Raw genomic sequence first — 14,671 nt, 5'->3', positions numbered from 1 at the left:
AAGACAATAATAAATAAACATGACATTACTTTATTATTAAATTGATATTTTTCAATCACTTCGTCACGTATCATAATTAAATAGTTTTTAAACGTATAATAAAAAATATCAATAAATATATATTTCAGATTTAATTGCTAATAGTCAACATAAATACAGACACTGGTCAATACAACCACAAATGTTTACTATGGCATATTACATATCAGTTTCAACCATTATCCAAATGATAGTGTAAATCTGCTTAAATGTCCTTTCTACTTTGTCAACCATTCAGTAAACTTTAAGGATTGTTCAAAGCTCTGTTTGACAAAAGACGTGCCGATTGTTCTCAAAGTTTAGTAAAACCAAAGGCTTCACCTTTAGCTACGGAACTTTCATAAGTTTGACTAAAACCTGATGTTTTAGATTTTTGTTTCTAATATCTCAGTGCTTGATATTTGTTTTAAATTTAATTTGATATTAAAATAATATAGTTATTTATCATAATTTGTTTTATTTTTTTATAACTAGACAAAGTATTTCTGTATTTTCAGACTTTATGTAGATCCTTGTATTAGTTATTTTTATTGTAAACTTTTCAATTGAAAATATTATTAGTCATAGGTAAACATAATATTTCAGATTTTAAGCAGTTTTATTAGTTTTATAAAAATTAGGTTTTTTTAAAAAAAATATTATTTTTGTTTATGTATTTTTGAACCAGTGAATATTGTTAGATATTTAACCTTGAGGGTGTTTTTTGGTAGTGATTTGAATCATTTACTGTTAACAATTTTAATACTAAATTCTAGATACTTTTTATTTTTTTTTATGTTTAGGAAAAACAAAAATTATAAATACTTTATTTGAACATTGGGAATTTTTACGCAATTCAAGATTTCTATGATCTTATTTTTTTTTACACTAAAACTCAAAAATCAACAATTGTAGACTTAAATTTTTTTCAAAATATTTATGTTACTATTTAAATTTTTTTGTTGATTATTCGTCGTCACTATTTATAAATTAACTTAAAAAATGAAAATGTTAATATTTTAAGTTTTTCCCAATTGATGAATGATACATTTTTGTTAGCAGGTAAAAAAAACTTCACAATTTAATACAAGGTTTGTTTTTGGCTTATAGCAATTAAAAATACCATTAATTAACAAATTAACAACCATAATTTTATTTAAGCTTTTGAGCATTTTAAACTTGATAAAATGCATCAAGATTAAGATAATTTAAAAAACTGTTGAAATTGAAAATTGGTAATTTTTTAATTTGTATATTTATTGTCAACATTGTTTTTTAAAATAAATCTAAAGTAAAATTCTAACAATTATGAATATTTACATGTTACTCTTCAATTTGTATACTTAAGATTAAAATAAATGAATACAATATTTTTCATAAATACCTAGCTCATTTTGATATAAAAAAATTAAAATATGTATTTTTTTATATTCATTTGAAGTTCAATTTTGAACGATATTTAAACGATGAATAACAATGTTCATTTTTTATTTTAATTAAAAAATATTATTTATGATGATTTAAATGTTACGTATATTATTGTGCATTTTACTTTAGGCAATGGCATTTAAAAAATATTTAGATTAATTTCGACTTTTAAGACATTAAAATGAATGAACTAATTCACAAAATACCATAAACCTATTTACACTGTTTTACGGTTAGGTGATATTAACTCAAATGTTAAAAACAAGAATGTTATATGTTATAAATTATAATAATTATATATTAATAATATATTAAACGCTACATTTTCGGTGAATATTAAATCAATCTACTGTTATACTAAAAGTAGAATAAATTACTTTGATAAAAACAAATCATGAAATTTATTTAGTTAAATAGGTTAACAGACCGCTAAATTCAAAATAATTTTTTTTTTTTTGTATCATTGAATTTAAATTTAACACATCCATTACAGTGACTTTTTTTCATTGAAAATTCAATGTAAAGCCATAAACATTTATTATGAACGATTAAAGTTAACATTTTGTCAACATTTAGTATTCTCACACAAAATAATGATTTCTCTTCGAATGATTTTTGTAATTTGGTCGTTATTTTAAAAATATTAATCCTATAAACTTGAAATATTCCACTATAACTTAAATTATAATTTAACATACATAATGATTTTTACAGAACAGTTAAACTAATTTTAAATTATTTACACAACAAACTGATTCACACCGTTCTACAGTACTTTGTTATGAACTAAATCAAACAGTAAAACAGGTATTTACATTATACCAAGTAATGATTCGTTTTTATGCCAAATTATAGTTATAAATATATTAATATATATTTCAATATTTAAATCGAATCATTAAATTCAAATTTAACACATCCATTATAGTGATTTACTCAATGCAAGATACACTTTTAAATTTACATATACGTATACCATACGATAGGTTTAGTTAGGTTTTTGTTTATACATCTTGTGTAGTGTATAATTAATTAATTTTTTTGAAATTTAAAATATAATATTGTCAAATCGTCTGGTTTTCTATTTTTTATCATGACTGTAAATTAATATTGTAGTTCTATAGACAGATTTATTTTTTATCGATTTATATAGTGTTTTATTATATATTAATAGTAAAATATACTTATTAGATGTATATTTAATTATTTTAGGTTGGTTGGGTGAAAGCCGATACAAAAGCCATTCAAGCTATACATGACCATGTCATTACGCATAATGCTAGAGTGTCCTGTTTCTCATACAGATGATTCGACATGGAATTTACACATAAAAAACGTACAAGAAGAAGACCGTGGTCAATATATGTGTCAAATTAATACTGATCCAATGATAAGTCAGGTAATCTATTTCAGTAGTAATAGTTAGTATTTGTACAAGTTTATAATAAAGAATTTTAAAAGATCTATCATTTAATATCGTGAATCTCATTAGCTACATGTTTATAATATATTAAAAAAGTAGGTTTATTTATTTCATGTTCATGTTAAATTATTTAAGTTCCATTTAATTTAATTTGCTTATTTTAATGCTAATAACAATTAAATATCACGAAATTAAGAAAAATTTTTTTTTTAATATATAGGTAATGGACAATGAATGGAATTGTAGTATTTGAATATGGTTTAGATATTTTTATGAAAACCTACAGGTACATTTAATTTTTAATTACGTCTTTTGAGTGAAGTAAGTTGTACATGACTAAGGTTAATTTTATACATATATGATTGTATATATTTTTTTAATTTCAGCAGTTTTGAATGTTTTGATTATAATTTGTTTCTGAATATAAGAAATATAATAACTTCTGAATTCTATTATAATTTAAGTTCAATGTAGAGTGATAGAAACAAACTAAATTAACATTATTTTTACTTATTTTCGACCTCCACAATAATATTTTCTTGTTGCGTTGAAATATTTCATTAAAACTGCTAATCTTTACACTTGGTTTATTCACTACTATAGCCAACGGAGAAAACGATTTGGTAAAAAGAATATTATTATTAGCTGTTCTGATAGGTTTATTTTTTTTCATTCTTAGTTACTAATATATCATAAATTGTGAAATAAAATGTAATTTTCGACGAAAGTAGAGCTCCAGAAAAATATTTCCCTACAGACCAATGAACAGGAACGTTATGATGCATAGGATTCCATTAACACGATTGACAGTACAATTTTTCTTCCAAAATTAAAAAACATAATATCAAAATCGTTAACATTTATTTTTGTTTATTAGATGGGATATTTAGATGTAGTGATACCACCCGATATTATTTACGAAGACACTTCAGGAGATGTAATGGTACCCGAAGGAGGAACTGTGAAGCTAACATGCAGAGCCAAAGGTTACCCGAAACCACACGTTTTGTGGAGAAGAGAAGACGGTCGAGAAATAGTTATTAAAGACGCCAGTAGCACTAAAACTAAAGGTTAGTCAATATATTTGTTTTGTTTTTTAAAAGTATATTGTCTATACATTTTATACAATTATCAAGATAACTTTATACACTCACTTATTTTGTGCGTAAAAAGAATTAGATAAGTGACAAACTAACACCACTTGTTCAATATTTATTTTACGGAATCAAATCTTTATAAGAAAAAAAAAATGAATTTTTGAAAACTCAAACATTTAATAAATAAAAAGTTTAAAATATATTATTTCGAATAAAGTTTACCCGTATTATACAATCTTTGTTGTGAATGTATATTGAATAGTATTCGTTGGGTACAATTTGTTTTATATTAGTCTATAATTACATGCAGTAACCAAGATTTAGTTTCCTTAAAAATTCGTGAACAATTTATCTTTCAAATTGAATGTATGACGTTCAGGAAAGTAAAGTAAATTAACAGCAAATAATATTGGTTAAAACAATTACGACATTTAATTAAAGAATATAAAATCGTATATTATATGCCGAGAGAGAGAGAGAGAGAGAGGGAGAGAGGCAAACAGACCGAGGTTAGAGAGTAAGAGAGAAGCGAATAAGAAGACATTCAAACTTTATAAGGATTATAATTTATATGTGTATTGTCATTCAAACCCTCTTGATCATTGTGAAATCTCCCAAAACCACTTTTAAGTTTATGTATGGGATGAACTTATATATTACCATTGTAAATTTATTTCTTTGACTGCAGTACTTACCTATTTTGTTGGCAGTTTTATCAATTTCAAACTAGAAGTTGATTTTATTTTGAAATTCCACGTTATCGCTGGAAATTAATTGACTCACGCAACACATGCAATTCCATCAATATCAATAAATATTATAATTTAATTCAATGGATTTTCGTGTTCGTAATAAATCTATATGTCAAGTGTTAAAAATTAAAATATTATTGAAAACGATATTTTACCTTCGGCTAACAGCTGTTATGTGCGCATATTGTATATACACAATTCCGTTATCGTTCATTTTCTATTAAGCCTTTCATAGTCACTTTGTCCGTAAAAACAAATACCAAGACATACAGGTATAATTACCACCTATTCGCGCATATATTTTCACAACTCTTAGATGTTGAGTTATCTTCGGATCTCTTAAACACTAAAAATCTGAAAGAGTTAGTAAGTAAAACATACATGTATATTGTATAGATATGTATATCTATTTTTATGACTGTGAATCGTTACCTTTAACACAACGTCCACATTAACCATCATCAATTAAAAGATAACAATATTGCCGATCCAGTCATTATATTAACGCTACAATACAATTTGTCAAGTAATGTTGTCCCATCGTTAAAAATAAACTTAATAGAAATAATAAGTTAAATGACAAAGACAATTTTCATTATTTTCAAACTATTTCTACTAAAAACAAATCATCGGAACATCCTTTATAAATACTCTCGTCACCATAAAGAATCACTGAATTCCATTAAGAACTCATGTTAAATCGAACAATACATAATATCGACATGGATTATTTAAGTTATTACGAATGAAAATGAATGTATAGTAATATTATATGTTTAAAATGTTACACCCTTTCTATAATCTGGTATAATCTGGTACTTTCTAAGCTTGTGTAAAAAAACTTTTATTTTTAAAGTTAGCAATGAACACATTAAATTATTTAAATTTGTATATCTTGTACTGTTTTAAATTTTATATTAAAAATTGTATATGTATGTAATATCTTTAATTTTAGATTCAGGAAAAAGCAATACATACTTAATAACGTTACTGACACTTAAATTCAAATTGTATTTTTAATTTATAATGTTAATCGTGTTAGTATATGAAAATCGATAACTATATTAACTTTTCACAAACAACCGTCATTGATTTAAACAAAAAAGCTGTTTGGTGAATTTAATGAATTAAAAAAAATATACATCACTTGTCAACGAAATGCATTTTCCATACATGCAAACATTTTTGTTAACATTATTTTATTTTACATGAATTTATTTTTTAAATTTAATATTTTTAATACTTTCCGTGCATATATTAATTATAGGTTATTGATTATGAATACGATTCGCATGAAACTCAATTAATAGGTTTTATAGTTTGTCAATTATATTTCAACCAGTGAACTGAACATAATACTCCGAGTTCAGCGGTCTCGTCTGTTCTATTTGAATTTCAATAATGGGAAATATGTGTTTAATACGAAATAATTTTTAAGAGCAAAAATTAATTATGATAGTGATTTTTTCGTTAAGCTCTAATGGACGAACTTTGCGTTCCGTCGAATCTGTTATGTCAAACTCTTCGACTAATAAGCTAGTTGTTACCTGCCGCCACACAGCCGTCTCTGTTGTTCCTGTCAAAAACGTACGTTTTTGCGAATGGCAGTTGCTCCTTGACGCGGCCACAATAGTTCTATTGTCATTATACTTCGTAGACACCAGACATGCTTCGCTCTCCTCCAAACATCTAAAATAAAAAGAAAATAATAATAATAAAAAAACTATGTTTTGAAACTCTAGTTTGAAAATGAATATGAACGAAAAAAATAATAATAAGAAGAAAATAATCGATCCCTCTTAATCCCAGTTTTAAACTTCAGATAAAAGTTTCTTCCATCCCACGTTTTACACTCCAAAGGCTTATTGAAATGCACAGAAACAAAAAAATATATCGCCAGTTGGCAAAAACAATGGAGTCCGATGCAACCGAGATAGGGTAAAAGTACGGATCAGACGGTTCGGATGGCGCTTTCAACCCTCGCCAGAGTTTGGGAGTGGGAAAAATAAAAACAAAAAAATAACTCAATGTCATCATTAACATTTCTTGTGATTATATATATATATATATATATATATATATATACACACACACATATATATTGTTTTGTTTTTTTCTTCCTCTCGATCTTAATCGAACACACTACGTCCTATTGTTATCCGGAATCTTTATAGAACACGCGACGGAATAATACTAGGCACTTTAAAAACCACCAAATTTCATATTCTTGGGCGGTATTTAAAATGAAAAGGATGTTTTCTTAAGATAAGATGTTAAAACATTATCAATAGAACGTTCATCAAAAAAATGACGAGGACCTATATATATTGTCATAAATTTTGCCAAATATATATATATATATATATATATATATTATATTTAACTCCTATTTTTTGTGTGTATACAATTTATGTTTTATTGCACCCGTGTAACGCTAAGTGGATTAGTTTCAATAATAATGAATTTCTATTTTTAATCGTATATTATGTATTATTTATGGTGAAGTTTTTTTTTAAAATAAACAATGAGTAGCATTATTATTATTTTCAACTTTTGCATTTGAATATAGAATACATTTTTATATATGCAGTTTTGCACAAAACAAATAGAACATTGTTTTCTTGTTCAAGTATTCCTTCTGATAATGGACCCGAACTGTATAAATAAAAATCAGTTACGCATAAGTAACATTTTAAACAGGATTTGTTTAGGTACATAATTTCTATGTATAGATAAGCGCAATTTTACAAACACACCAGTAACGCTAATGGCATCTAATGGCGACTGGTGACATTACTATAAAATATAAAAATTTGGCTTACGTATCACAATAAATTATATTATTAATGCAGTTACGTTGTATTTTATTAATTCACGATTTCTGCAATGTGTATTATATATTAATATATATTATTGTAATATTACTTGCTATTCTCATATCACGATTAAGTTGCTTGACAATGTTTATTTTACGTATAAGTGTATAATCAGGCGTTGTAACACAAAGTCCAATTTCATTGAATAATGTGAAAAATTATACACTTTGCCCAGGTATTGAATGACTAAAACACAGTGGACAATTATTATAACGAAAAAACCAATAAATAGTTTTTGTTTATAATGAATAATTTATAACCATTAGTTTTTATGTAATATTAATTTTAAAACAAAATAATGTACATATTGAAATTTTAATTAAACTATTGTGTTTGTGTAGCACTAAAATAATAGAAATAAAAGTTGTTTCTAATTGTTTTACTTATTTTTGTAATTAACGTTATCATGGCATTTAGTTATGTATAGTTTTTCTGTAGCCATACATTTGAATTTATTTGTATTATATCATAACTTACAGTTACACATCCTTGACCACCAAGATAAACACATTTTCTAGACGCTTTTGTAGTGTTTAAATCTTTGCATATTTCAAATTGATTTCTAGTGTGAAGTTTTTGAAGCTTACTTTCAGTGATACCATTTTCATAATTATTGTTTTTCAGAATAAAATCTTAAAATTAGGATTTATTTATTATATTTATAAATATATAACTCATTTTTATCGTTACCAGACAGAATAATTGATAAAATGAATCGTAGATCACTTTGGCGTTATCAACATCACCAGGTATTCAATTTTAACACTTTCCTAATTTTGTTTTTATGGAGTCAATTTTCAATTTTCAGAATATTTTTTTATTTTTGAAGTTTGGACTTTTAAATTATTTAACGATTATTTAATTTTTTAATTTTTTATTTTGATTGTGTAACATCAGCTGATTCTTATTTTCAATCGATATTTTCTTCTAAAAATGTATCAACGGATACGAGTTTTTATTTTTTTTTTGTTTTTCAATAGTGATGATCTGTATAGAATTCATCGTGGTTTCTAAATCTAAATCAGATTTAATTTTATGTATAATACTTTCTCATAGAGAAGTAGTTTTGTGACCTTTTTTTTACTCGTGTGTCACACTTAATCTCATAGGAACAATTTCGTGATGTCAAGTTCTGTTTTTTATAAATATTAGATGAATTTGAGGCCCTTGCTCCATTTATTACTATTATTAATTATTAATCAGCTAAAGAGTATATTTTCAAAATGTTGGTCAGTCGTTCTCTCCATAGAACCGTCGTTTTGTGAATATTGTGGATTGCCATGCACGATTTTCAGTTCATCTTACATAGGTACTACATAATAAACTTGTTATCAAATCCTCTACCGTTATTAATCTCAACTTTGTAAGATACACGGACCTTTAAATTTAGTAAAAATATTAAGTAACATTTAGCAAATTTTTCTACATGTTTGTGTTTTAATGGTTTAAGTAAAATATACTTCGTTAAGTGATCTTAATAAAATAAAATTCATTGATAATTATATTTTGTATTCAGTTCATGTTCCATTCGGTTTCTATCTCCGTGACCAGTTTGTAAATGCACGCCATGAATTATTTTATTTAATTTTTCGTCATAAACATAATATTTAATAGTATTTTGTTCAGTTACCAGTACAATTCATTTTTCGATATGACTTATAAGTATATTATATCATATCGTTTTAATAATTTACAGTCATTTGGTTTTAACTTTTCTCCACTTCACTTTTTAACCGTTTGACTTTTTGTAATATTTCGTTGTATTTTTTCTTTCGAAAGAATATCAAATTTTTCATAAAATTCATTGCCAATTTAAAATATTAAGTAAAATTATTATTTCGACAAAATTCAAAATAATAATAATATGTCTAGAAAATGAACCAAAAATTTGAAATTCTGTATTATATCTCGGTTTTGGATATTGGTTGGCATACTCTTTGATAAAATTGTCATGCGGTGATAAGTTTTTATATTTTATATTACATTATTATAGATATGGAAATAAATCCCAGTATTGGTTATTACCATAGAATTAATACTTAGATGTCTAAGAGTAGTTAATTTAATCCATAATCGTCATTGTCCATACATATAATAATAAAAATACAAGATCACTTAATAGTAGTTGGTAAACACTTGATACTGTGTAAGAAAAACTAAAATTTAAATTGTCTACAAATAGATGGGAACTGAAAAAAATACCCGGTTATTGTATTGTAATGTCCGAGCTACGTAACTAAATTGAAAAAAAGATTTAACTTTGCCCAAATATAATGGGCATTGTACACAATGCCCGAGTAATGTACTACTATGTCCAGGTTATTCACGTTGACCGTAATATTTATAAATAAATAAATGTGCTATGTTATCTACTAATTAGTTGTTATAAATATCAATAGGGGGAACATAAATTTATTTTTATACTTGTTTGAGTTGACTCTAATCATATTATCTGAATAGAAAAATCGAATGTCCAATTAGTCCAGTCGGCTGTTTAATTCGAATCTACCTATTTATATTCATATTAATATTAAAATATTTTTTTTCGCGATAATAATTATATATTACGATATTGGTCTTTGTAAATATTTTATTAGATGTTGTGCATACAAGTCGAGTTAGTTCAATTAAATAAATTAGAGTTATATAGAAGAGAACCGGCTGTGTTCGATTTTTATTTCTATCCATTTTCACGAACTACTACAGTAGTCGGTTGCTGTTATACATTTAGTTATACGTTTTTCTAATACAGATCGTGGTAATTGATGTTATTATTTTTTTTTAAAGACTTTAATGTCAACATTTAATACGTAAACACAATTAATGTGTACTGTAGGTGTGTATCTTTTTACTATAATAATAATTTGTAGGTTATTCTAACGGAGATAATAGTATAACACCCATCCATCACACATTAACTGTATTCGGACTCTTTGCATTATTTTATAAATAAACGATATGAACTTCAATTATTATTACAACTAAATGTCGAATTAACTCTAAGTATAATACTCGTATGACTAAATAATATGCTCGGATAAATATTTCAACACATTGAATAACCAACTTAAATATAAATATTTTTTGTGTAACAATTATTTTTCAATTACAAAACTTTAATTTTCAATTCTCGACTGTAGGTATATATTACTATTTCAATGCTTTTATATTGTTATCTGAAAATAGGTTGTTGGTTAAACAACGGTATTATTTACAATTAATTGTAATGAAACCAAAAACAATTTATTCAGGGTTTACAATTATTGTTTTACTCCTAATGAACATTCTTCAACCCCCTTTAATGGTTGAAGTTAGCTCTTTAATGTTTAAAAGTTGGTGTCATTTATCTTAGTATTTTACAATGGTGAATGACTGAATGAAAACAAGTAAAATTATTACCAATATAACTTTGTTTGCATTCTCCAGTCATGTTTTTATGTAAAAATAAAAGAAAATACTGTTCGCCAATACATAAGACATCATTTCGTTCATATTTCTTAGATCTAAGATGTTCACTGCATTATATTATATCACTGGAGCATTAACGTAAAGTTATATTATGTATGAAAATTTCAAAATTTGATGTATAGGCTAGTAAAAAGTTTTCATTGAAAAACTTTGCCTTTTCACAAGAAAATATGACTTTATTCCCATCATTTTTTTTTAAAATTAAACATGGCAAATGCAATTCAATCGATCTATTTCCTAATCATGTGCATAATATAACAGTATCCTAATGTAATTTATAAGATGTTTCGTGTAATTAATTAAATAATTATTTTGATATCAAAACTTTACTTGAAACATAATGTGCATTTGGTATTTATTACCAAGTGTAATTAAATTTAGTTAATATATATTACTCCAGGAGAATTTGCATTTGCTTACTCCGTTTGCCAGCATCCCAAGATTTTGTTTAAAATACTTATTTCTAAAATATTAATATTTATTAAATCTTTTAATGCTAATCACTAGGTACTATATATGATTAAACATATCTTATTTATTTCTAAATACAAATTTACACACATACACACAGTAGCTATACCAAAAGTTTAAGGATACGGTTTATGCTTAAAACTTTAGTTTATAGGATTATTTAATAAATATCATATCATAATAAAACTTTAATTGGATAGATTATTTTTAGTATACCTACAACGTTTATGTTAGTGCATGTAATAATTTTTGTTTTTATAATATTATAAACATTTCTTTATTGTACTAGTAAAATCAACTTTGATTTTTAAACAATTCATTGTTTTGATTATCATTGTTGTAAGAATAAAATATTATATGCACTTAGAATCCAAATATATAATCAATATTTTATTTAATAATGGAAAAATACTTTTATAATGTGTACTAGAGAAAAAATCTTATATTTATATTAATATATGTAAATATTTTCCTACAATCGTATATATATATATATATGTGTTTACATATAGTGATATACGCGTAGTATTAAATTATTATTTGTATCTGTTAATAGTTTTTATCTCATTGAGAAAAATGCTTTAATACGAATACACAATAAATATTACTATCATATACTTTAACAAAGCGGGTTCGATTATTTTGATAATTCCACACGATTCTCACATTTTTACGGGTTGCATCACTAAAACTAAAATAAAACACACTTACAAGTATTTATCTATTAAAATGCTTTGTTGGATTAATACAAATAACGGAAATGAATTTAACTGTTTTCATTTTAAAGTTAGTTTAAAATCAATATTAAATATGAACTTCATTGGAATTTATGAATTATTGTAATATATTACTTATAATTACTTTAATTTAAACTTTGATTACCGAATTAGTTGTGTTCAGTATTATACAATATTAAAAAATATAGCAGTCTAAGCTGACAGTTATTTATGTGACTCAATTAAGAGCAATTTTTAAATTTATAAATTGTATTTTTAATTTAATTTTTTTTTTTTGAAACATAAATATTATATAATATTATTTAATAATTGGTAAATATTTTTTAATTATTAAAAATTTGTTTTATTTTTATTTTTCTACTTTATAAAAATATAATTTTATTTTTATCATTATCAATTTTCATGTTCATAACTGTTTAATCTATTTTTAATTATAAATATTTTATCATGTATCAGCCGACTTCATATCTGCAATGGCTAATAACATTTATAGATAAAGGATATTCTATAATTATGCGACGAGTTAATTAAAATATGAATTAACATTATTAAATATTTATTTTTTTATATTCTCACCACAATGTATCATTCCTCTCTTTTAAAGAACTTTGCATAATATTCTAATGCGTTTTAATAAAGTGACCATTCGATTTAAGTAGTAATACGATTGCGAAAATCCAACATAAGGTATAAAAGAGAAATGTTTCAATTATTTATTAACGATATTCCACAATTAATAAACAGTTTTGTGTAAACGCCACATTTAAACCAAATTAGTAAGCATTGTGAACCGTTTTCATCTTTTAAAGGTTTGTAATTAATGGAGTTGTAATTAAGTTATTTCAAGGAGCACGTTTTAATACCGTATCCTCATGTACGTACTTACCGAGAGTATATACTACATAGTATAAACGACTCAAGATAAGATGTTAATGAAAGCAGACAATTATAGATATAATATAAGAAACATACGGTATTGGTAAAACCTAATATGTATAACATATAAGCTTTGGGACCAAAAGACTATTTCTACTTCAATACAATTTTTATGAAAATACATTTGATGGCCTCAGAAGAACACTAATATATTTTTACTCCAACTACTACTACTACTGCAACTATTACTACTACAACTATTGCAACTACTAATATTGTCTATTATTAGGACCAAGACTAGACTCCTAAACAACTACTATTAATATGCATCGGTTTAGATAATATAGTGGAAAACTGGAAATCCTGCAAAGGAAACTAGGGGAGCTAGGAGAGCCGTTGATTTGCAAACGATCGGGTATCTTGGGAATGTAAGCAGCTTAATTAAAACTACTACCCGGGAAATAACAAAAACTGTGGACGCGGTATAGGTAATTTTAATGGGTTTCACGGTTCAATAATCTTAACCAAACTCCTTTCAAAAAGTTATCCATAGTCTCTCTTGCAAATACATACAAACATACGCACACATATATGTATATATAAGCTTGTATGTAAGTACATATATTATTCATGCCTAACTCCGTCGACGACTCGTTTCGATCGATCCCAATAATTTAATATTGTTATCCGGTCTATGAGACGCTTTGTGTGGGTAATATCTCGCAATCATATTATTGTAGATTTGTGCGAACCAAAAAGAATTATAATTCTTGATAGGTCGTACGAAAATTTCAATTGTATTATTTTTAAATCGTCGTCGTCGAATTTGACATACATTCATGTGAATAAAATCTACGTGTTGGAGTAACTATATTTAAGTATCTGTGGTCGACATCATAACTATTAATTATTATTGAAATAAGTAATTAGTTTTCATACATTTCACTGTCTGTTATTTGTAATTAAAGTGTTTAATCAATATAACCAAAAATGCCTAAATTATACAATGCAAACAATCTGTACTAAACAATGGTGTGAGTAGTATAACCATAATTACTAAGTAGTCTATTCGTTTTCAACTTTGTATCGATTTTAAACAAAAATATTAGATTATTTGAAATTGATTGATGATAATAAAATAAACATATACAAACACAATGCATACATACATACATACATACATACAAATGAATATTATTGGTTAATAATGCATAAATCGAGTAAAAACTAGAACTGTGTTCTTTTTTTACCTTGTTATTATGGTACTTTTTTGTTTAGCTCTTTATAAAATACTTTTTGTCATTGATATAGAACTCGATGTAACTACGGATTTAGATTTGAAATACAATGAAAAAGATATACGTCTGTGTTTGATGTTTTCAATTCGAATGCATATCAAGTAAACCGTTTCCTGAAAAAAGCAATCGTTATTTATTATTGTTTTGAAATCCTCTTTAAAGTCTGATCAAAGTATATCAAAAATTTCAAAACAATATTAATCATGCATTTTTCAAACCTTGCATAA

The 14,671-nt window shown here is 25.2% G+C and overlaps 1 protein-coding gene across 1 annotated transcript in view; it reads left to right on the top strand.

The window, feature by feature from the left end:
* The window catches only part of LOC113560316 (lachesin-like), an 86,309-nt gene that overhangs the window by 50,169 nt on the left and 21,469 nt on the right, over window positions 1–14,671 (top strand). Inside the window, 3 exon segments of the mRNA XM_026966100.1 lie at window positions 2,659–2,736; window positions 2,738–2,845; window positions 3,747–3,939. Coding sequence (XP_026821901.1) covers window positions 2,659–2,736; window positions 2,738–2,845; window positions 3,747–3,939 — 379 coding nt within the window.

Source organism: Rhopalosiphum maidis, chromosome 4, assembly GCF_003676215.2.
Source record: "Rhopalosiphum maidis isolate BTI-1 chromosome 4, ASM367621v3, whole genome shotgun sequence".
Lineage (NCBI taxonomy): Eukaryota > Metazoa > Arthropoda > Insecta > Hemiptera > Aphididae > Rhopalosiphum > Rhopalosiphum maidis.
This window is presented reverse-complemented; position numbering and strand designations above follow the sequence as displayed.